Source organism: Medicago truncatula, chromosome 1 (genome assembly GCF_003473485.1).
Source record: "Medicago truncatula cultivar Jemalong A17 chromosome 1, MtrunA17r5.0-ANR, whole genome shotgun sequence".
Lineage (NCBI taxonomy): Eukaryota > Viridiplantae > Streptophyta > Magnoliopsida > Fabales > Fabaceae > Medicago > Medicago truncatula.
In genome coordinates, this window is record NC_053042.1 from 18583708 (window position 1) to 18609921 (window position 26214).

Genomic DNA, 26214 nt, shown 5'->3' on the forward strand with positions numbered 1-26214 from the left:
ATTAGAACCGATATTGTAAACATAAATTGATGGATTTAATTTGTAAAAAAAATAAAATGAAGGATTTAATTGGTATATAGCATTGTAATTTTTTTTTTCTTTCTATCCGTGCATCTATTCAAATAATGATATATAAATATTTGTTGATATATTTTTTTTTTAAGGATTGTGGTTGATATATTTTTAGAAACTAAGCTATAAAAGTGACAATATGATATAGTTTGATTGAATATATATGAGAAAAAAAACTAGTGTTTATCCCCGTGATCTTATCTCAGTTGGTAGAGATATTACATATTAATGTAGGGACCGAGGTTCGAACCCGGACATCCACTTCTCCACATTTAAAATGTGTTAACTCTAGCCACTAGGCTACTTGACAAAAAAAAAATTAATCTCTTTAGACAATTTATTTTTTGTGGTGTCCGGAGTTTGAATCTCATACCTTGCATATATTACGCATTGTCATTGCACGGGAACAATCTCTTTAAATGATTAGTCCACTGCCGGCTATATATTGGAAATTGATTTAAAACTAGTTATACCGAAACTGAAATAGTAAAAAAGTTTAGATATTGTACCAAAAATACAAGTTTAGTTTTTATTTTTTTTTAATAAAAAATATAAGTTGAATTAAAAAATGGAATTAAAATAGAGATAAGTAAAAGAAAAAAAAGTAGTCTCAAATTTTAAGTCACAAAAAGTATGTAGATATTTTGATTTGCTTTTAATCCAATATAATATAGATTGAAATTTGAAATGTCTAATTTTAATTCAACGACCATCGATTTTAATTCAACTTTAATTCAGAAGATACCAACCTTTTTTTCTTCTTTAATTTTTTTTTCTTCTTCTTAAATCCAAACGCATTTGAATACTACTACATAGAGCATATAATTAAAATAATATATGTACATAACTGTTTAATCAATTATATTTTTACCTATATCTCTATTCTATATCTTTCCAACAAACAAGCATTCTTACACACTTTCTGATGATATAAAACCTTACCCTTAGTTCCCTCACCTTTCTACTGCATCTCTGTCCGAAAGAATTAAATGGGCCATTAACATGGCTTTCTTTGTTCTTCATCTCATTGAATGTAGCTCCTTGTGGTTGGTTTTGTTGATTCTTCTGAACTCTGATAAAGTTGGTAGCTTTCTCTAAAAGTTGCATGCACAGTTGTTTTGTATTCATTAGCTAAATAATTGGTAGAATAGAAAAATAAAAAGGGACTATATATGAAGAGAAGAAGAGTCATGCTTTGGAGGAAATAAGTATTTGAAGAGGTTGAGATTCAACCTAATTTGGTGGTCGTGATGAAGAGATGTCACTTTGTGGTGATTTGATTTATAATTGTACGTGACTAAGGATATTCTGGGTTACAGTGCATGTGTGTACCGAACTATGTTGATCAGCCTTAAAAAAAACTATGTACTTGATCATTTTTCTTAATAATAATAATAGTAATAATATGTTTTTTTTTTTATGGGCTTTCTGGTATGAATCTAAAAAAAAAAAAATATCATAGGTGGATCGTTACTATGTTTTTATAAAATTATTATTATTTTTTAGTAGATAAAATAATGAATTTTATAATATATAAAATCAAAAAATATGTAATATTTTAACAAAACTTAGTAGAAGGTTCTATCGTTGGACCATGTCCATATTAAACGGCCCCTCATATTTGTTACAACTTTTTTTTATACAAAAATAATAAATTGTTAACTTAATTGTTATAAAATAAAAAAAATAAAAACTATCATTCTTAATTTTTTTGAGTTATATAATTAATATTATTTTTAATGATCCAACCATAAAATGATTAATATTTGTCACATAGAATATATATATATATCACAATTTTTGTTAAAACATAATGTATCTCATAAGAGTTTTTTTTTTTTTTTTTTTTTTTTGAGGGAGTATCTCATAAGAGTTATATTGCAATAAATTTTGAACGTATCTCGAAGAATACTAAATAATTTGGAGAATATGATATTTGAAGCTAGGGCCTCAAATATGTCAAGATTGTCTAAAGGGAAATGAACAAATGAGTGGGTCATACGTTGTTCCCGCAGTACATATAGATGCTGACAAATATTAATTTCCAAACCTAGTATTCTATTCGCATTATCGACGTAGGACAACCTTTTTTTTTGTGTGGACCTAAGACAACCTTGGATACACAATCTATATAGTCGTCACAGTAAGACTATATATGAGATTATTTTTTAGCAAATAAAAAGATTTAATACATTATTGGAAGTGATCTGTTGTGATTGAAAAAAGAAAATATTAATTATGAATAATGCATTTTAAAAATAATGAAATTATATCTTTTCCATTTTCATTGTTTCCAAATTGTCAAACAACACTTTAGTTTAAGAGTCTTTTTTTCTTTGTTAATAAACTGTTTACGAGTACTTTTTATGTAAGAAGAATATGTCAGGTTGCAGATGGTATTTGATTACGTTCTAAATGGTTGTTGGTTCGACAGATTTGGGAACGCTTGTTATATTTGGAGTTGCAAAGCTATTTAGTTTGGATTGTAGAAATTCAAATTATTTTGTGAAAAGACAAGATCAAGAGGTCGAAGAAACGTGGGAGCTTGTTAAGAATTCAAGAAACATAGCAAGACATATGCGTCGAATGCTTTATTTGTAACTGTTATTTTTCAGTTATTTCTTACTAAATATATAAATAGTGGTTCTCTATAGGAAATAGAAGACACAAGTCATTCACAGAAACCTTAAACACTCAAATTATCCATATTACAACGAGAAACGAGTCTTAGACAAATGTATGTATGATTTTGTGTACCAATTTTCTTTATTTATTTAATCAAATGCTTTTCTTTCAAAGTTGTTTGCATTAACTTTGAAGTTTTTCCTTTAATCCTGAACGAATTCCGACTCAGTCGAAATAGTTTAGTTAGATTCATCTTTTAACATTCAAGCCTATGAACATGATGAAAATTCAAACTTTTCTGAGAAACATTGCACAATTATGTCCTACGATTTAATAGTTTGATCATGCAAGTAATAAATTTAAAACTAGTGATTGTTTACCAAAAACACACGTAAACACTATGCAATATAAAAAAGGGTTAAATATGTTTTTGGTCCCTATAAATATGTTAACTTTTCGGTTTAGTCCATGTAAAATTTTCCTTCAAATTTTAGTCCTTATAAAATTTTCCATCACTACTTTTAGTCCCTATTTTTAAGTTATTTTTTAATGAAATTGTGCTAAAATGTGTAGAATATTGTAAAAAAAATTCTCAAAAAAAGTTAGATTTTTTAACAAAACACAAATTAAATATGAATTTTTAACCATAAAAAATATAAAAATTCATATTAAATTCATGTTTTGATAAAAAATTATAATTTTTTTAGGGAGAGATTCTTATAATATTATGAATTTGTCTCCAAAATATTATTTATGAATTCTACATATGAGTTTACTTTAAAAGAGGGACCAAAAGTAGTAATTGAAAATTTTATAGGGACTAAAATTTGAAGAAATTTTTTAGAGGGACTAAAACAAAAAGTTGATATATTTATAGGGACCAAAAACATATTTAACCCTATAAAAAAAAACATAGTTCCTCCTCCATTAATGAACAATTATTACATAAGCTATATGATTTGAGGCAAGACAACAATGATTTTTCTTCATAACTATTAAATATATTCTAAAAGGTTGTGGGGTTCGAAAGAAAAGTGTCATGTTTTGATTTGAGCCCATCAGTGACGGAGCCACATAGTACCTAGGGTGTGCAGTTGCACACCCTTAGGTTTTGAAAGTTGTGATTGTCTTTATACTTTTTTCTATTATGCATCTCTTGATAATTTCACTTTCCACATTCTTTTGAACTTTTGTCTAATCTGGATGAACTTAATTATTGTATAACTAATAATTAGGGTTGGAAAGATGTCTTTAACCGACCCAAACCGCCCGACCCAACTATCTTAAGAGGACACAGGTCGGACTGAACGGGTAAAACAGATCAATCAGGTGTACTGGTCCGATTCTCAATGGGTTTAAATGGTCAGTTTTGAGTGGAGGAAATCAAACCAGCGAAACTCAGATTCGACTGATATTGCATGTTGTAATGTTAGCCCTGTCAGAACTGTCTTATCAACACTACAAATACAATGAATTTTATCAGTTTTTGTACTATAAAGAAGAGTTCACTTTTATTGTCTAATTTTTTTACATAATTTATAATTATTTGTTACACAACAATACAAAGAAGAGAGAGAATATACACATGGTCAAATACTCTCTTTAGTCTTTATGAAGATAAGTTTGCCATTTTTATTCAACATCCAATGTGTTATCACACATACATACACCCATGTTTTGGTTCATCATCTTTTTCTCCAGTTCTTTCTAAAACTCACATGGTTAACCCTTTTCTCAATGTTTTGTTCGTGAACAACACCATTAAAGAATCTTTTGGAGTAGTTGATATTGTTGTTCTCAACATGAACATGTTTGAATCATTTATTCCATCTTCAACACATATATGCCAAGTTTTTAATCCTTGTTAGTCTTCTACTTTTTTTCTTGTTTGAATTCTCAAGCGAAACAATCCACCCGTCCACACCAATCTTCGTTCAACCTGAAAACTAACCAATCTACGTACTCAAATGATCGAAAACGGGCGATGATATATCAACCGTCAGTTTCCCCAAATTATGTTTTTTTCCGGATGATTCTGACCAATTGTCCAACTTTACTACAAATTGATCAAATAATACTAAGACTTGTTTCTTGTAGTGCTTGGATTCATCTGCCATTTAGGTATAAGTTAACATAATCATTTATTTATGAAGAAATATTTATTGTCTGGAATTTATTGTCTAGTGATCCATGGATCCCAACGAATTTATCAGCATAAATTATCCTCATGAACAAAACAAATGAATCATTCATTACCTACGGATCCATGGGATCCCAATTTATTCTCTAGTAAGGTTTAATGTCTAACAAGGATGTGATTAATCAATAAATGACCACTCATTGAATAACATTTATCATTTATATCATAGGGATCCATGGATCCCAAGGAATTCGTGGAAGTAATCTATCCTCATGAACACAAATACATTCATTAGTAATACACTTCACAAAAAACTGCCCAAAACACCAAGTTCTTGGACAATCTATGTCTTCCTCACATTCAGAAATAGCTACAATGATAAAACATAAATAATGTTAATGAAAAGGCATAAAATAGAACATAAAAATTGAATAAGAAAACATAAAAGAATGAAAAATGGCTTACCATTAATGTTCGTTGCAAAAATAAATAGGTAAAGAAAAAAGATCACATAAACAAATATGCTAATTTTAACTATACTTTTCTTCATTTGCACGAAACAAATAAAAATGATTTTGTCTATTTATAACATATAAATTCTATGTTGTCTTCACATAAAATAAATAGCTTTTAGCACTTAAATAATTGGAAATAAAAACCTTTCTAAATATTATATTGGCTTAAATGCACTTTTGACATCCTATGTTTTCCGTCGTAGCAATTTTGGCCCCCTAATAAAAATAATGCAATTTTGACCCCATAATTTTCCCAACCATGCTGAGAACCTGCCACGTGTCCCAAAAAAGGGGCCATAATCGCAATTTTTTTGCAAAGATAAGGGATCAAAAGAGCATATTTCCCTAAACATGGCAAAAATAGGGGGTCAAAATTGCTTTTTTTTTGTTAGAGGATCAAAATTACTACAACGACAAATATAGGAAGTCAAAAGTGCATTTAAACCTATTATATTATATATTAAATGTCTCTTAAGTGCATCAATGCATTGTATTTGTCTCTTTAGCACACTTATAAAGGAGGTCACAGAAAACACTTGTCAACCATAAATATTCATTAGTTTTTTACCGCCATTTCATTAATGTTTAATCTTTCAACATAAAAAGGGTAAAAACACCACAAGATTAATTTTAGCGTAAGGGGTTAGGCTCTGACAACGTAGTCGGTCATTGTTCAAATTCCGATGATATGTTGGGAAAACATAATGACCTCAAATAGGGTGTGCTGCCATACGGGTAAAGATCCTCTCCATTTATAACTTTTTTCATTTGTTGCAATTTGGAGAGAGATAGACACAAAAAAATAAGTGGTGGGTCCTATCACTAAATGGATCCCACCATCATTATTTTCTATGTGTCTATCTCTCTCCAAATTGTAACAAATGGAAAAAGTTATAAATGGAGAGGATCTTGATCCCTGCCATACTATGGTTGAAAATTTTGATACAAGTTTAGTAAGTGTACGAAAAATCACGCAAGTAATAAAAGTTTATAACTATATGGATTGTAATTAATTTAGAACAGCGTAAAATTTGTTCTAATTAGGTAATAAAAAATAGATTGACTTTGAAATATATCTATATACTACTATTAAAGTTGATGCCCTATAAATTTCCCATTTTGCCCTTAGGAGGGGTATTTTTGTAATTTTCTAATTGGTGGAATTGTGTTGTTGCCACCTCACCATTATATGGGTGCATTTCCCATTTTGCCCCTCACAATTTTTTAATTATTTTATAATTTTTATATTTTTGATAACTTTAACTATTTTTCAATTTTTTATCCCAAATTCAGTAGCTTCTACATTGTCGTTGTAGAAGATTAAGGTATCGCTTGATCCGGTTTTTTTTTCAACTTTTCTACATTTTTAAGGAGAAGTTAGGTCAAACATAGTATCAATTAATTACTTACTAAAAAAAAGTAATTTTTTTGAATGCATAAAATTGAATGGAATGAGCTTTGGCCAAAAATTGTTGAATGTTACTTTAAAAACTACTTCTCGATAATTTATTTCACAAGCACCTCTTTTTAACTCACGTTGTTTACTTACTAAAAAAAAGTAATTTTTTTGAATGCATAAAATTGAATGGAATGAGCTTTGGCCAAAAGTTGTTGAATGTTACTTTAAAAAAACTACTTCTCGACAATTTATTTCACAAGCATCTCTTTTTAACTCACGCTGGGAACCTTTTCTTTTATTGTTTAATATTATATTTCAATATGTTTTTTTCCTTCCATTTAACTTTTTTTTTGAACCGTTCCATTTAATTTTTTAAGGATGTTCCATTTAATTTTATTATTTTTTTATCGCTTATATATTTAATTTCAATATTGTTTAATCATCACAACTCCACAAATATTTTTATTCACGCTGTCATTAAATGATACCAAATATTTTATTTCCAATTTTTATGTTTTTAACTATTTTTCAATTTTTTGTCCCAAATTCAGTTGTTTATACATTGCCATTGTAGGAGAATAAGGTATCGTTTGACCTGGCTTTTTTCCAACTTTTCTACATTTTTAAGGAGAAGTTAGGTCAAACACAAACACAATATCAATTAAGTACTTACTACAAAAAGTAATTTTTTTTAATGCATAAAATTGAATGGAATGAGCTTTGGCCAAAAGTTGTTGAATGTTACTTTAAAAAACTACTTCTCGACAATTTATTTCAAAAGCACATCTTTTCAACTCACACTGGGAACCTTTTCTTTTATTTTTTAATATTATATTTCAATATGATTTTTTCTTCCATTTAATTTTTTTTGGAATCGTTCCATTTAATTATTTTTAAGGAGGTCCCATTTAATTTTATTACCTTTTTTTCAAAGGAATTTTATTATCTTTTTATCACTTATAAATTTAAATTCAATATTGTTTAATCATCACAACCTCACAAATATTTTTATTCACGCTGTCATTTAATGATACCAAATATTTTTATTTTCTTTCTTCAACCTCGCAAATATATACGAACACACATATTAGCGTTTAGAGTAATACTTTATATGTGTCTGTTTTTTTGTTACGCTACTCCGTATAATTTTTTTGACGTTGCATAATGCGTATGATTATTTTTATTCTTATCTTCAAAAAAGGTCTAGATGCCTAGAAAAATTATACTTATATATATATTTTGCACCCTTATATTGTAACAAACTATGCATATCTTTTTCTTATTCGAAAAAACTAAACATATATGTTTCCATGGCACCAACAATGTAACAAATATAATATCATATAATATAAATTCTTATCTTTTTGAAAGACACCAAAATGTACACTAATAAGTAACATTGATAAATCATGATGATTGAATTTTAGCTCATGATAAGGTTTTGACACAATTGTTATTTTAACTTCTGGTACTGTGGTTGAAAAAAAATTGATGTATGTGGGTTATTTTAGTTTTTGTGAGTAATCATAAAGCCATAACAATTTTCATATTTGGTTTATTCTTTCCTATATGATTGAGTCGTACAAAAGTTGATTGGTGAAATTTGTTTTGGTCATATCATTGACGTCCAAAAAGTTGATGATTCAGAAATTTGTGCATTTAAGATCAGGTTGATTTGATGATACAAAAATTGATCACATAGGAATATATTAGCTTCTTTCGATATCAGAATGAACAAAAGGAATAAAATTAAATGATGTATTATTGTATCTTTATATAGGACTTTCGATGTCAAGGGATTATGACTACATTAAGGATCTAAAAAATGATTTGGACATTTGGAAAATAGGATTTGGAGTGCTGGATTCTTGGATTGTAAATGGTAGTAATGAGAATCAACATATGAAGCTCATTATTTGTGATGCAAAGATTAGATGAGTTGGTTAAGATTTGTTGTAATTTCCTTTATGATTTATCAATGTTACTTATTAGTGTACATTTTGATTTATTTACATTTTTGGTTTCTTTCTCGAATTTAGGGTGATCGAGTTCATGTAATAACTCGGTATAGAGAATCGGAGCATTGAAAGGCTTTGATCGAGGAAAACAAGACTTATACTTTGTATAATTGTCATGTGTTTGATAATGACATTGTATTTAATCTCTTTAGGGTTGTTTTTGGTTCTGATACAAAGGTGCAGAAGTATGACAAGTTAACTAACGTTCTTACTCATGAATTTCGTTTTAAGTCATTTAAGGAAATTCAAGATGGAAAATTCAAATCTGACATTTTATATGATATAGTTATGTGCTTTAATTTATTTCTTTGTTTTCTCCGATTATAATATTATTATAGATGTAATATTTTTTTTAAGAAATCATCGGGCTTCTTCATGAGATTGTCAAGACAACACCAATTGGGACTAGAAAGAAACCGTGTACGAACATTGTGTTGAAAGATAAAAGGTATTATTTTCTAATTTGTCAACATCAGATGATAGAATTTTGTATAAGTTTGATAATGACCTGAAAGATGTCTTTCCTTATGCAGTGAGAATATAGTTGATGTAACACTATGGGAAAAATACTCCGTAGCTTGATCATTTACCATCTATTTACCTTGAGTTCTTCCATTTTGTAGTCATTGGCAACCCAAATATATGTAACAATTGGTCAGGTTCGAGGCTGCTCATCAACCTACATTATCCGGTTGTTGAGAAGTTTAAGACTTAGTAAGTTTGCATTATGATTTCAAAATATAGTATTAGAGTAACTTATTATTTCACAATCTGATTTGATTGTTTTTTGACCATGTTTCTTGAATTGTTGTCGTGACCTTAACACTTCTCAAGCTCAGAGTCAAAGTATCAGTCATAACTTAAGTTAGAGTTCGGCTTCTTCTCAACGTACTTTGTACAACGATTTTTTCAATCTGCCTCAGGTTAGGCCAATTACTGAATTTATAAACTTAGTCATGGTCTGCTTTTTTTATGCACGAACATGCTTTGAGTTTTTTGATGCACAAGTTAAAAATACATATTGCATTATTCTTTATTTCATGTGCATAATTTGGATTAGGATACATACTTCATCACTATTTGGAAAACAACTAAATTCAATCCTAACCAGTTTGGATGGTATTATAAGAGTTGCACCAAATGTTCGAAGACATCAATGTCAAATGGTGCTAGCTATAGATGCACATGCGGGAGTGATGCTTAATTTCCATTTGTTTCAACAATGTTAATTGGTCAACGGGGTTCATATAATGCACATACATGTATTTATCTAGACTTTATAGGAAGATAATAGGAAGATAAATTAGAAGTCATGATACATTTTCTTTAGCTTAAATCAGTTAAGCTACCTTTATTTTATAAATTATATGTAACTATATTCGCATACAGAGAAAGTATAAGTGTCGCCTCATTACCGCCGAAAGAGCAAGCTATGAAAAATACTTGGGTGGGCTATGGATCAATTTCTGCAGAGAACGTGTGATGATAGAAGGTGATAAGCTCATATTTGGTCTCGAAAAGTCACCGAAGAACTTGCACGTTCGAGTTGTTCTAAAGTAGATATTTGCTGCTGAACTATTTGAACTTCTACTATTTTGACGTATCGCTTTGGACTGTAATCGTAAACTATTTTGACTTTGGGATGTCATTTGTTCTTTTCATTTTGTCTGATGTAAATATTGGCAAAAATCTCTTTTTAGTTAGTCTTTGACACTTGGAGTCTCTTTTATAAACCTAACTATTACGTAACGTTAATCTGCACATTATTGGTTCCTTCATTGGTTCAAATTAGTATCATGTTAATTATAATGTGTAGTAAGTGTAAATTATGTGCCACCTTTGTAGTTAATTTGGTGGAATCTGTCACTTTTGATACTTTTTCCACCATTGACAAAAAGTGCTCAAACATTTTGTTGATTATGTGAACCGGATGTGTAAAATATGTGTTCAAGTTATACAAAATGTTTCAACATGGAGAGACCCTAAAGTTGTAAAATTCTTGGTCTTAAAAGTTTTGGTGTAATTCAGCCTTTTGGATTTTCCATTGATTATTTTTTCCGACTCATACAGATTCTTCTTCATAGCTTCCATAAACATTGTCTTATTGTTGCTATCTTTGTAATACTTTCCAGAATCTTTCACTTTAAGCAGCTTTGCAATCAAACTTCTTGTGATGACCGAATCTACTCCTAAGACAGATGATCGAATTTCTGGTTCAGAAAACTCCTTTAGCCTAAGCTTCTTTCTTGTCTTCCTTGCATTTTTGGGATCCATTGCCCTTTCTCTTCTGAGCTCCTCTTTTGCGGCTTCTTTGTCATAGACTTCTGCTCTAACCCAAAAGTATTTCACCAGTTAGAAGTAGGTTGGGCCATTCAACAAACTAATGAAGTGGTGCCATTGATGATCATTGATTATACTTATCAGGTCGATTCCATTTTCTCGAAGCCCATGTAAGTCAAAAATGTCTTCTGGCATCACTGTTAATTCTTCCTCTTTGATATTCACCATCTTCAATTTATTTTGAAACAAAGGTCTTGCTTCGTTGTTGCCATCCATTTGAAGAGATGATGTCTCCATATAGTTTTTTCTGACTCCTTTGGTACTACAAAGAAGAGTTCACTTTTATTGTTTATTTTTTGACATAATTTATAACTATTTTTGACACAACAATACAAAGAAGAGTGAGAATATACACATGGTCTAATAATCTCTCTAATATTTATTAAGATAAGTTTGTCATTTTTATTCAACATCCAATGCGTTATTCACATACATACACCCATGTTTTGGTTCATCATTTTTTTTCTCCAATTCTTTCTAAAACTCACATGGCCGACCCCTTTCTCAATGTTTTATCCGTGAAAAACACCATTATAGAATATTTTGGAGTAGTTGATATTGTTGTTATCAACATGAATAAGTTTGAATCATTTATTTCATCTTCAACCCATATCTGAAAAGTTTTCAATCCATGGTAGTCTTCTATTTTTTTTTCTTGTTTACATTCTCAACCAAAACAATCCACCTATCCACACCGCTCTCCGTTCAACCCAAAAACTAACCAATTTGTGTATTATAACGGTCAAACACGATTGATGATATATCAACCATCGGTTTTCCTAGATTATGTTTTCTCAGACGATTCCGACCAAAACCGACCAATTGTTCGACTTTACTACAATTTGATCCATAATACTGAGATTTGTTTCTTGTCGTGTTTTTATTTTTCTAAACTTCTCATTTATTTAATTTATTTCATATTTCACTCAACATAAATGGGAAAAACGCAGCCAAATGTATGGCATGATTAAATAAATTTCAAGACCTCGCCACTAAGTGGTGAACACAAAGTCATAAATGCAAGATCCTTACAATTACAAAAAGAAAAAAGAAAAATTAAGTATTCAATGATAAAAAAAAAAAAAAAATACTCCCTACGTCCCAAATTACGTGTCATTTTAACAAATTATACGTTTCAAAATAATGTCATTTTGAAACAATAAGGAATCATTAATGTATATTTTTCTATTATGTCGTTTACTATATTTTACTTCAGGGGCAGAGCCCTTCATGCCGAAAAAATAAAAAAATTAGTGACTGTAGGTCTAATTTACGAGATTTTAAACAATTTTACTACGATTTTGGTATTTGGTAGGTCCAAATCACCACTAATTGGTGTAGTGACCCACCTCAAAAATTAAAAATCATAGGTCTATTTTGCGAGGTTTTAAACAATTTTTCAATGGTTTGAGTTTTCGGCGGTTCCAAAAGCGACATGTGATTTTTTTTTTTTTTTTTTTTTTATGTTTATACTTGGCTGGTTAGCTGAGGTTTACAAACCTAATTTTGGGGGGTTTCAAATCTCATTTATATTGTCTTGTCAACTGAAAATTCTCTCAATTAAGAATTGTATTAAAAAAAAAATCATAATTTATTGCACTAATAAACTATGTAATTTATTTCTTTCAACTTCATGCTTAATGCTTATTACTACTTTAATTTTATGTTACAAATTATTGTTTATAGTTTATTTTAGCGGCCCACAAAAACTATTTTTTCTGGCTCCACCACTATTTTACTTTATCTTTTTTCAATTATGTATTTTATGTTTTCTATAACATTAATGAAGAACATTTTTGTAATATAACTTACAATTATTCTCTTTTATAGAAGGAACTTAGAGTTATTATTTTTTATACAACATTAGTTACTTTTCTTAATTTATATGAAATTTTCAAAGCAACATGTACTACCTCTGTACCTAATTATAGGGCCCTTTTGGAAAAATAACGGAAATTAAGAAAGTTGAAAATGGTAATAAACTTGTTTGTAATTTCTATTGTTTTTACAATTTTATCCTTTAAGAGAGAGGGTTAATATATGTTTTCAATATAATATTTAATGCTGATTGAAGAAAAAGATATTATAAAATAAAGGGAAATGTTAACGAGTGCCCTGGATCACTCGTTAAGACCTTTAAATAGTAATTTTTCATGAGAGTTATTCTATTTAATGCATTGGAAATTGAAACAATTGACTTTTTTTGTTGGATAATTTCTTAAATTGGAATGCTTAAAGAGTGCCCCGCGGGCACTCGTTAACAAGACCTTAAAATAAATATGGGTGTGCTGGTAAAGAATTAATTAGTGTACTTAGAAATATCCAAGAGGTCTTATAAAAAGAGACAAAAAAAATTCACAAAAGGGTTTTATATTTATATTTAGGGTCGTATGTAGTCATATTTAATTTTAGTTTCCTTAACAAATTCTTTAAAGACACATGTTAACATGACCCTAATTTTTAAACTTTTAATTAATTGAATACACAAAATTTAATAGAATATTTGAATTCATCTACCCTTTGGGTATTAGAATGGTCATTTATTTATTGCTTCATGGAGAAGCATTTACTGTCATGAATTTATTGTCTAGTGATCCATGGATCCCAACGAATCCATGGGCGTAAATTATCCTCATGAACACAACAAATGAATCATTCATTGCCTACTAATCCATGAGATCCCAATTTATTCTCTAGCAGCATTTAATGTCTAACAATGATGTGATTAATCAATAAGTGACCATTAATTGATAATATTTATCATTTATATTATAGGGATCCATGGATCTTAGGGGATCCATGGAAGTAATCTATCCTCATGAACACAAATACATTCATTGGTAATACACTTAACAAAAAACTGCCCAAAACACCAAGTTCTTGGACAATCTCCGTCTTCTTCGCATTCAGAGATAGCTACAATGATAAAATAGAATATCAGAATGTTAATGAAAGGAGATAAATTATAACATAAAAATTTAATAAGAAAACATAAAAGAATGAAAAATGGCTTACCATTAATGTTCGTTCCAAAAAGAAATAGGGAAAGAAAAAAATTCACGTAAACAAACATGATAATTTTAACCATATTTTTCTTCCTTTGCACGAAACAAATAAAAATGACTTTATCAATTTATAGCATATAAATTCTATGTTGTCTTCACATAAAATAAATAGATTTTAGCACTTAAATAGTTGGAAAAAAAAAAAAAAAACCTTTCTAAAATTTATATTTGTTATTAAATGTCTCTTAAGTGCCTCAATGCATTGTATTTGTCTCTTTAACACACTTATAAAGGAGGTCACATAAAAAACTTAGTAAGTGTACCAAAAATCACACAAGTAATAAAAGTTTATATAGACTGTATATAAAGAAAATTGTTCATTTCGGTTCTTTTGGGTTGATTTTTTCTACTTTTAAAATTACTCTCAACTTTCATTGCAATTAGCACATATAATAAATAGATAAGAGTAAATTCAAATAAAATGTAACAAATTGTATTTATTCGATTTTTTTCCTCATCATTCAAAAAAGATAATGGATGAGAGTGAATTTAAATATTAAAAAAAATGTAACTTTCCTCATTATTTAAAAAAGATAATGGATGAGAGTGAATTCAAATAGAAAAAAAATCTAACAAACACTATTATTTTTTGTTGCCACACAAAATATATCGTGTAACAAACACGATATGAATATACTGTGTTTAGGATGGTTCAACCATCATTTAATTGATATAAAATATATACAAAACGAAAAATAACTAAATGAATGAACATACAAAAAACAGACAAGACAAGCACAAACAAGATATATGGGCACGTGTCCAGCACATCGTATAAACTACATGAACCAAACAAAAGATGTTTTGTGGGGACATTCAACACACGAAAAATGAGAATTTAGGCCTAACTTAGAAAGGAAAATGACAGAAGAATATATTTACATTAAAGAATGTCAATAACTTCATTCCCCCTCTCCTCTTGGTTCTCCAATGAAAACATGTTTGATGTGAGAAATCATGGGCCAGTACTCACCAAACCGTCGCCGATATTTTCGATAGAGTTCAGGACAACCATATATGCGCAAATCATCGAGGGTAGTGAGACGATGCATGCCACATGGAAGACTCAACACTTGAGGGCAGTCAATAATATAGAGCCTTTTAAGATGAGACATTGTTGTTAGACACTCTAAAAACATCTTGAGATTCGGAAAATTAGTAATTTCCAAGGTCGCTAAAGTGGCTGAAGCTCCTACAATCCATTCAGGAAGTGACAGAAGCTCTGGAAATCCCCAATATACAGATGTTTCATCCTTATACTTTGGATTGGACTTTCGTTGTTCGAATACAAGTTTAACATCTTACAGTCAAAAATTATTAAAGTCTGTAATTTAGGGAAAATATAAAGAGGTAAGGACTCCAAACTTCCACATGATTTAACATACAATGTTTCAAGGTACGAGAGTTGTTGTTCCTGGCTGAAGAAAAGCTTCAAATTGTCGCAATAATGAAAACCCAACTTTCAAAGATGCTTCAAGCTTGTAAGTTTATCAAGCGACAGAACTGATTGTTTTGTGGTTATACACAACTCTTGAAGGCTGATCAGCTTGCCTAACCCTTTAGGCAATGTTTCAAGATTCATGCATCCATTGAGTAACAAAACTTGCAAATTTAGGAGTTTGCAAATGGAATTGGGAAGTCTTTTGATTTTGCAGTTATTAGAAAGAACGAGAACACATAGGCGTTCTAATGTAGCAATTGAATTAGGTAGAGTCTCGATCGAAGAATTTCTTAAATCTAAAACTCGCAAGTATTTGTATCTTTCTATTCATGTATTTAAAAGAGTTTCACTGTCAATACTCACTACTTTAATGAGAAACAATATAGTTCTCACACTCCTTGACTTGGGGAACAAAGAATCGCAAATTGAAACATTTTCAACAATTGATAAATGCTTTACTCGCTCAGGTAATCTAAGAATGTGGGATTTAACCACTACAAACTCCTTTTTTGCAACATAGAAAGCAAGATCATGTACCAAATCGTGTACTTTGAACTTGCAAAAGTATCCAAAGTCTTTGAAGTCCTGCAAAAACGATCTTGAGTTTAACTCATTGATGTATTCTCGTACAATATCTTCTTGCATTTCACTTCCATTCCGGGACTGAACTAACCCAAGGACTGTCCAAAGATTGTTAAATTCAACAGCATAGAAGGTATGATCTTTGGGATACATAGCAATGTAAGCAAAGCAGTGCCTTAAATAGGATGGCATTTTATCATAGCTTAATTTTAGTGCAGGTAAAATATCATTTTGCTTTTGTTCTAAAGTCCACATCTCAGAGTCTCTTGCAAGTTCCCATTTATTTAAATCAAATTTTGAAAACAGACAGCTTCCTAATGTTCTCACGACGAGTGGAACCCCCGCGCATTTCTTCACAATTTCTTTTCCTATCTCAACTAGATTTGGATATTTGTCTTCTTCGCCTTCCTTGAATGCCCATTTCACAAACAAAGATAAACAGTTTTCAATAGAAAGGCCTTTTAAAACATAGGAGGGAACAGTACCCATCATCGATGCAATTGAGTTGCTGCGTGTTGTCGCCATGACTTTGCTTCCTACTGTGCCAACTTTAATCAAATCTTTCAACTCGATCCATTTTACACAATCATCATTCCATATATCATCTAACACAAGTAAAAACCTTTTACCATAAAGTTTACGTCTCAGACGACTTTGTAGCTGCTCAATATCAAAATGGTTTATGTTTTCTTGGTGAACAACGATTGAAGCTGAAGCTGAATCAAAATTTGAAGCAGCAGAATCAAAGTTGATTATTTTGATAATTATGTGCATAATATAAAAATAATTGGAGACACAGACTCACATCTTCAATTGAAAAAATTCATCGATCCTCTTATCGTTGAATACCAACTTTGCAAGTGTGGTCTTCCCCAATCCTCCAAAGCAGGAAGGGAAGGGAAATTTTGATCAAGTCAGTATTGCAGGCTATCCCCTCTTATGTCATGAGAATCTTTCAATTACCTGCTATGCTTATTACCGCTATTGAAAGAATGATGAATTCCTTTTGGTGGGGGCATGGCAGATCCTCCAATCGTGGTATCAACGGGTTAAGTTGGGAAAAATTGTCCACGCATAAAACTCAAGGTGGTTTGGGTTTTAAGGATCTTTCGGCGTTTAATTTGGCGATGTTAGGCAAGAAAGGGTGGAAATTCATGTCAGAACCCAACTCTCTTGTGTCTCGCATTTTGAAAGCACGGTACTTCCCTAACAAGTCTTATCTTACTGCAACCATTGGTCACAATCCAAGTTATGTGTGGCGAAGCATTCTCCGGGCTCGCTTTATTGTTCGTGGCAGAGCACATTGGAGTATTGGTTCAGGTAACAATATTCCTATCCTTAATGAACCTTGGATGTGTAATGGTGACAGTATCGACGGAAATGTAGCAGGAGCACATTTTGTTAGCCATACTTCTATTAATAGTCTTATGGATCCAAATGCGAAGCGGTGGAATCAACCTGTGGTTCTGCAGGTTTTTAGTGACAACATTGCAGCACAAATTTTAAATACTCCTCTGTTTGAACAAGTGCAGCAAGATCGTTTGATTTGAAAAGCTGAAAAACACAGTCATTACTCGGTTCGTAGTGCTTACCTGTTATGTGTGAACGAACTCATTGATGTGTCACATCTTCACGGGCCGGGAAATTGGTCTGGAATTTGGAGACTTAAAGTCCCACCAAAAGTGAAGAACTTGGTTTGGCGTATGTGTCGAGGTGTTTTGCCCACCCGGATTAGACTACATTATAAAGGGGTTCGTTGTCCAACTGACTGTGTAAATTGCAATTCTGGTCAGAAAGATTTTGCTCACCTGTTCTTTTCATTTCCCTTTGCGATTCAAGTATGGACAAGGGCCGGTTTATGGACTGATATTGATTTTTCTGTTGCTACTGCTCATACGGCTGAAGAGGCTATTTTTTCACTTGTGCAGAATCTCTCTACTGTGTAGGAAAAACAGATGGTTATGCTATTATGGAGTTTATGGAAACACCGTAATTTAAAGGTTTGGGAGGATGTTACGGAGTCATGTGCAGCTGTGATTGAAAGAGCTAAATTTATGCTAGATGATTGGGAGTTTGCTAACAGTTTGCGAACAGATATGCAGCCCGCAACTCAGCCTGCACCACACGGTCTGCAGCAACAGGCTGCTGCTGTGAACAGTTCAGCTGCTGTTCTTGCGGCATCTGCTACTGCTGAACCGCAACAGATCAAATGGCAGCCCCCTGCGAGTGGTCGTTTGAAATGTAACGTTGTCGCGGCTTTTTCTATCCCCCATAACCGCACCGGTGTTGGCATTTGCTTGCGAGACGACGAAGGGACTTTTGTCCTTGCCAAAACTGTGAACTTTGAAGGTGTGTACTCTGTTGAGGTGGGAGATGTAACACCCGTTTTCTCAACTTGAAATTTTTTACATAATAATCAGAGTATTCGACTTAAACAGGATGTCACACTTCTTTAAAAGATAAATAGAGTAAAATTACTATTTATTCAAAACATCTTTTATCAATAATTCAAATTACATCGCAGCGGAAAACATTTCATTATTCAACAAAATGGCACTACGTCCTCAACATAAACAGCTTCTTAAAAATTTCATTTCAAATGGTTCATCAGCATTAATATTAATAATAATACGTAACAAATGGAAAACAACACAAATATCCTCATCCCGTTACGTATCATAGCGACCCTAAGACGACGCGTGAGAGAGTCAATTGATATCAGCAGCTAATCCTGGTTATCTGCACGTTACCCACGTAGAGACAACATTCAAACAGAAGGGGTGAGATTTCACATTCAATAATAATAAGCATATAATTCTTTAAAAGAATTTAACAACACATAACAACATTTATTCATCATTAGTAAAACTAATAAACAATAATTTAAGTTAGAGAATTTATCAACACAATGCAACAACAAATCATCATCAACAATGGTTCACATAATTTCTCAATAACAACATTAATTATTTCGACAACTTGACGACGCGACGACAACACCGACAACTCGACATCAACGACAATGCAACGACAAAAACATCAACTTGACAATGCAACGACAACTACTTAAACATGCATGTGGTACCAATCAGGGCAACAAGCCCCCAACTTATAGAGCACAAAAGGGCTCACAGGGCATCAAGCCCACAACTTATAGAGCACAAAAAGGCTCACAGGGCATCAAGCCCTCAACTTAATATGAATGATTATACATTCAACAGGGCATCAAGCCCTCAACTTTAATGAGTATGCAAGGACTCAGCAACCAACAACTTTAACAACTTAGACAACTTTATCGACATCGACAACAACTTACAATTTCGCATCATAATACCATAGTTCATAAATTATGAACAACATCATGTAACATCATATTCATCAACATATACCTTCATATAATACTTCATCAATCATGAACAACATCATATAACATCATATTCATCAACATATACATTCATATAATAATTCATCAATCATGAACAACATCATAGGACATCATATTCATTAACATATACATTCATATAATACTTCATCAATCATGAACAACATCATATAACATCATACTCATCAACATATACATTCATATAATAATTCATCAATTAAAGATATTCACGTCAAACCAAGATAGATTCATCACAACATAGGTTAAATACTCTTAAACACCTTAATTGAATTCATAGTGCACAGGCTTTGAAGTTTGGAGACAATCCATAAGTTTTGGGTTGACCTAGAAATAATTATGCGAAATTTTCATAAAATTTCACTAAGACCTCCTTGGAGTATTTTCATCATAACTCAAGAACCAAAAATCATTTTCAAGTCCAACCAAATCCACTAGAAAGCTAACTCAATTATCTACAACTTTCATGTTTACACCAAAGGCCAATTCAAAACTGAAATGTGTGAAAAAGACGCAAGAACATGAAACAGAACGTGCTGTGAGAGAGCAACTCGGGAAAAACCCATTTTTCACCCCAAAATCCCAATTTTAACTTCTCTATGCCCAAATTTGATTCCAAAACTTGTCTAACCATTTCTATACATAATAGTGCACTCAAAACCATATAAAACTAGACACAAAACATTATTTTAGAAAATCACCAATTATCAACCTAATTCATCGGATTATCTACTCTTTTTACGATCAATTTTAGTTTCAAACCTTAATTCTACAACATCAAAACCTATTAACAACTACAAGGTTAAATCCTTTTTCAGGATTACATACTTATGATTAAAGAAGGTTAATCCCACCCTTACCTTAGGTTAGATGATCGCAAGGTTCTACCGCTTTCTCTTCTCTTCTATTGGTTTCTCCCTTTTCTCCCAAAAAACTGTTTTCACGTATTTCTCAATTCCTAACCTCTCTTTTTATAAATCTAACATATTCTCCCTTATTCCAAATCTGCCCCTCACATCTCAATATTCTATTTTAATATATATATATAGGGAAGAGATATTTTGACTCCAAGAGTAAGTTTGTTATGTTACTCCACATCTTGGCCTTTGATTCTAATATGAATTAATGGCTATGATTGATTAATAATAATTGTTATAATGAGGTTTAATTCTTCTCTTTACGGGAAAAAACACGGAAACAATGAAAACACTTATCACGGCAAAAACTGAAGGAGGATACATCAAACTCCATTGATCGATTACTTCCCTTTGCTACCTACAATTGTTTTTTAAATACAACTACCATTCATTTGACATGATTCTTTATCATTTTCTATGCTTCTTATATATTCTTGGTAATTCTTCAATAGCCAATCTGAATTACTTGTATTCTGCCGATTATCAAATCAATTGCCAATTTGAGTTTCATCGTGAAAAGGGTTTTGGGTGTTTTTGCGTGATTAGCGTTTTTTGATGTTTTCATATTTTCTAGTACGGACAAGTACTAAACCTCACTATAACAATTATTATTAATCAATCTTAACCATTAATTGATATTAGAATTAAAGGCCAAGATGTGGAGTAACATAACAAACTTACTATTGGAGTCAAAATATCCTTCCCCGTATATTATACTAATAAATACCAACATATAACATAACAAAATATCACTCATCAAAATAAATCGACTAAATTATAAAAAGACATCTAAACTCAATAAAATAAATAAATAATAAAATAGGGCGTTACATGAGGAAGCTTTATGTTTGTTCCATGCTATTCAATGGTTGAGTGATATGCAAATGGACAACATTGATTTTGAAGTAGATTCAAAAATCACGAAAGATGCTTTTACCGCTAGACGAGATGATATATTTGAATTTGGGCACATTGTTGAAGCGTCTCGTTCTATGTTTCATTTCAAATTTTCTAACTCTCGGGTGGAGTTTATTAGGCGACAAATCAATGTGGTAGCTCACACTCTCGCTAGAGAGGCCACATTATTAGCTAGTGCCGTAGTTTATATTATGCTATACCCAATTATATTGAATCTTCAATTATAAATGAAATGCTATAAGCACCTTTTCTTCAAAAAATAAAAAATGTTCAATGGTTGTGTAGCCCCATCTTAATAACTAATATAAAATAAGAAAAATATCAATAATAACAATAATTAAAATATGCGATAATGATTTTTTTTACAAAAGCAAACTGAACTCATTTTTTTTCTTCAAAATAGTTATATTACACTGCAGTATATATCAACATTGTGGTGACTAGCATAAGACAATGCTGATTTAATGAATGCTTTAGGCCCCATGCGTTTGCTTCTTGAAGAGTTGTTTGACCATTTTTCCACATTGTTTGCAGCCAAACTCTTGTATATCTTTCTTCACCCGCCTGTCCTTGAAGCTACATATCTCATTTCCACTCCAGCCTCACCTTTGAAGAAATAAAGGACATGTTACTTTTAAGAAATAAAGGTTTTCTTTTAATCCATATACTACCAAATATATACTATATTTTTTTAATCAAAAATCGCACAATTTTGCCGTTGCAACTTGCAATTATGTGTTCCCATTTTATCAGTGAAAAAGGGATTCAAATGAAAACTTTTTTTTTTTTTTTTTTAAGGAGATTCAAAGGAAAACTTAAAACTACGAAGATCATTTTTTAATAAAATACAATAAACAAATAATAGAACAGTTTAATAAATAAAACACAAGTAATTTTTGCCCCTCTTTTATAAAAGAAATAGAATGAATGATTTTTATTTTACTTTCTTAACTAGTGTCTAAAGTCACTAGTTAGCATGACCCAAAAGAAAAAACAAGCGCAAACATGTTATTATGGGTAACACGCCGCACACAACGCATAAACATTTGAACTAAAAAGGAAGGGACAAACTTCACCCACTTCAACATGATTTCATATGCACATTTTAGAAAAGGGAAAAAACACATATTGTGTCGTCTAGAAATACATTTGTAGACAAATTATGTCACACCAAAGTACATTTCCAAAGTCATGTGTGACTATTAGAAATGTCGAAGGGAGAAAGTTTCTCCCCGCAAAGAATGAGAATTTAGCCGAAAAATAATATGTTTACCTCTAAGAAGGTTGATGAATTGATTCCTCCTATCCTCTTGGTTCTTGAATGAAAACATGCTTGATGTGTGCAATCATAGGCCAGTACTCACCGGCTTGTGGCTGACATTTTCTACACAATTCAGGACAGCCTTCTATGTACAATTTTTCGATGGTAGTGAGTCGAAGCATGTCACTTGGAAGATTCAACAGATTAGGACAATTACCAATATGGAGCCTTTTAAGATGAGACATTGTTGTTAGACACTCAGGAAGCATCTCAAGATTTGGAAAATTATAAATTACTAAGGTCTCTAAAATGTCTGCAACACTTAAAACCCATCGAGGCAATGTTAGAAAACTTGGAAATTCCCAAATATACAAATGTTTCATCTTCAACCTTTGGATTGCACTGTCGTTCTTCAACGACAAGTTTAATTTTTCACAACCTCTAATGAATAGATTTTGTAATTTAGGAAAATTATCAAGAGTCAAGGAGTCAAAGCTCTTACATGAGTGAAGAGCCAATGTTTCAAGGGAAGTGAATTGTGTTTGTTCCCTGCTGAATAAATACTTCAAATTGTCACAAAAATGAAAACCCAAAGTATGAAGATTGTTCAAGCTTGCAAATTCATTATCTAAAAGGACAGATTGTTTTGTCGTTATCATTAGTTGCCGTAGGCTAATCAACTTCCCTAATCCTTTAGGCATTTCTTCAAGCTCTGTGCATCCGGTCAAAAGCAAAACTTGCAAATTTAGGAGTTTGCAAATTGAATTGGGAAGTCTTTTGATTTTTTTGCTATAAGAAAGATCAAGAAAACACATGTGCTCTAATTTAGCAATTGAATTTGGTAGATACTCAAACGAAGAATATCTTAAATTCAAAAGCCGCAAGAATTTGTATCTTGATATCCATTTATACAAAAGAGATTCACTATCAAGACCCACTCCATCAATAGGAAACAATATACTTCTCACATTTCTTGACTTGGGGAATAAAGTATGGCCAAGTGAATCATTTTCAACAATTGATAAATGTCGCACTTGCTCAGGTATATTTTGAATATGTGAGTCTACCACTAGAAACTCCGCTTTAGCAACATACAATGAAAGATCATGTACCAAATCATGTACTTTGAATACACAAATCCAGCCATTGTCTTCGAAATCCTGAAGAAATGAACGTGAATTTAACTCATCAATATATTCTCTTGCAATATCCTCTAGTTTTTCACTTCCGTTCCGGGGTTGAACTAATCCAAGGGCTACCCAAAGAGCAATAATATCCAAACTACAGAAAGTAATATCTTTAGGATAAAGGGAGAAATAAGCAAAGCATTGCCTTAAATAGGATGGCATTTGGTCATAGCTCAATTTTAGTGCAGGTAAAATATCATCTTTTTGCTGTTTTAAATTCCACAGCTCAGAATCTCTTACAAATATCCATGTATTTAAATCAAATTTTGAGAATAGGGAACTTCCTAATGTTCTAACAGCTAGTGGAACCCCTTGGCATTTTTTCACAATCTCTTTTCCTATCTCTACTAGATTTGGATATTTTTCTTCTTCGCCTTCCTTGAATGCCCATTTGACAAATAGAGATAAACAATCCTTCAAAGAAAGACCTTGCAAAACATATGAGGGAACATTACCCATCATCGAAGCAATTGAGTTATTACGTGTTGTCACCATAATTTTGCTTCCTCTTGTGCCAACTTTTATCAAATCTTTCAACTCGATCCACTTTGCACGATCATCATTCCATACATCATCTAACACAAGTAAAAACTTTTGACTTGAAAGTGTTTGTTTCAGAAGACTTACTAGTTGCACAATATCTAAGTTGATGATGTTTTCTTGGAGTGCAAGGCCACTCATATGAGCAGAAGCTGAATTAACGGCAGAGTTGATGATTTTAATGATTATTTGCCTGATGTCAAAATTATCAGAGACACACACCCACATCTTCAATTGAAAGAGTTCATCTATTCTCTTATCATTGAAAACAAGCTTTGCCAATGTGGTCTTCCCCAAGCCACCAATTCCCACCATGGGAATAACAGATAGACTTTTATCACCATCACCATCACCATGAGGATGTGCTTGCATCAAAAGCTTGATAATCTCTTCCCTATCACTCTCTCTTCCTATTACACTCAAAGCATCAACATCAGGATAAGTCATTTCCCTCTTTTGCACAATGAGTCTGGGATCAACATTAATAGTTGCAAGTCCAAACTTAGTCCCATCGGTTGCTACCTTATCCAATCTATCCCTAATATCTTTAATTTGTTTTGCCATCCTAAGACGAAAAGCAAGTGAATTGGAGGAACAGAAGAAGTGGCGTACCTTCATTCTATTACTACACGAAGCTTTGAGAACTTGCTTTCGCTTGTGTTGGAGCTCAAATTTTTCCAATACATCTTCAGCATCATAGCAGATATTTTGTATCTGCCTCCGCCATTCATGGAACCCATGATATTGGATTTTTGTCTCCTCTGCGTCTAACAACATACCTTTAACAATGGACAAAGTGTCTTTGATACTTCGCAGATCTTCATAGAGACTATAGACTGGAGAAGCTTGTTCATAAGCATACGAAGCAAGCTTGCCTAGAAGTGAATCAACAATATCGAAGATAAATGATTCAATCATGATAATTATGAAAGAGTAAAATAGTGGAGTTGGGATCTAAGTTTAGATTTTGTGTTTATTGTGCCTTCAGTCCCAATATACTTATTTGTATATATAACAAATAACAAATTATAATCAAGTGTACCAATATTCTTTTGGTTCGAGTTCAAGTGGTTAGTCTCGTAACGACTATGAATGAACTAGCTTTGCTTGGATCAAATAGAAAGTAAAAAGGAAAAAAGCAAGAGGAAAAAAATTAAGTGAAAAGTGAGATGATTATTTTGTTGTGCCGTAGAAATGAAAGTAGGAAGAAGGAAGAATATATATCCCGATATGAATTACTCCCTCCATTCCTTTTCTTTTGATGTTTTAGAACTTCAACTATATTCTAAAACTTTTGATGTTTTAGTGAATTTATTATTGTTTTCTCAAGTTTACCCTTGTTGGAAAACACAACAAACTATTAAGTAGTTGTGACTTTTGGTTTATCACATGTGAATTTAATGATAAAAAAGAATATTTAAGTAAAACACACACAAATGTTTATATACTTTAATTACTCCTTAAAACTTGTGTCAAGAGCTAAAACATCAAAAAAAAATAAAAAATTGGAGGGAGTAAACATGAGCTTCAATTATTGACTTTCATGTAGATATTGAAGGTCTTTTGTAATTTTGGTCAAAACAATTCTTGCTTCTCTACATGTTCCGTCCAATATGGAGCAGAACAATTTTATAGTGGGACCTAGCAATAAGTATCCTTCCTCATCTTTCCAAGGTGGTTACTTGCTCGATCTTTCCTTCCACTTTCATGCAAAACAAATACTCCCTCCGTCCCAAATTGTATGTCACTTTAGAAAAAATATTTGTCCCAAATTATATGTCGCTTTACAATACC

General features: G+C 31.6%; 2 protein-coding genes, 2 long non-coding RNA genes and 1 pseudogene across 4 annotated transcripts; 1 reads left to right on the forward strand and 4 right to left on the reverse strand.

Annotated features, from left to right (window-relative positions):
- Positions 1-4581: 4581 nt before the first annotated feature.
- LOC112418728 (uncharacterized) lies at positions 4582-5434 on the reverse strand. Its single transcript, XR_003008784.2, has 2 exons — positions 5303-5434; positions 4582-5207 (listed from the first exon to the last, which is right to left on the reverse strand). It is a non-coding gene; the product is annotated as an uncharacterized lncRNA (long non-coding RNA).
- Positions 5435-13768: 8334 nt separating this feature from the next.
- On the reverse strand, positions 13769-14262 carry LOC112420392 (uncharacterized). Its single transcript, XR_003010428.2, has 2 exons — positions 14125-14262; positions 13769-14025 (listed from the first exon to the last, which is right to left on the reverse strand). It is a non-coding gene; the product is annotated as an uncharacterized lncRNA (long non-coding RNA).
- Positions 14263-15636: 1374 nt separating this feature from the next.
- On the reverse strand, positions 15637-17216 carry LOC112418540 (putative disease resistance protein RGA3; annotated as a pseudogene).
- Positions 17217-18152: 936 nt separating this feature from the next.
- LOC112418541 (uncharacterized) lies at positions 18153-18596 on the forward strand. The gene has a single exon (XM_024774931.1). The coding sequence runs from the start codon at positions 18153-18155 to the stop codon at positions 18594-18596; it is 444 nt and encodes a 147-aa protein (XP_024630699.1).
- Positions 18597-22734: 4138 nt separating this feature from the next.
- Positions 22735-25377, reverse strand: LOC25483145 (putative disease resistance protein RGA3). The gene has a single exon (XM_013611794.2). It carries the CDS (start codon positions 25336-25338, stop codon positions 22735-22737), a length of 2604 nt encoding a protein of 867 aa, XP_013467248.1. The 5' UTR covers positions 25339-25377.
- Positions 25378-26214: the final 837 nt, after the last annotated feature.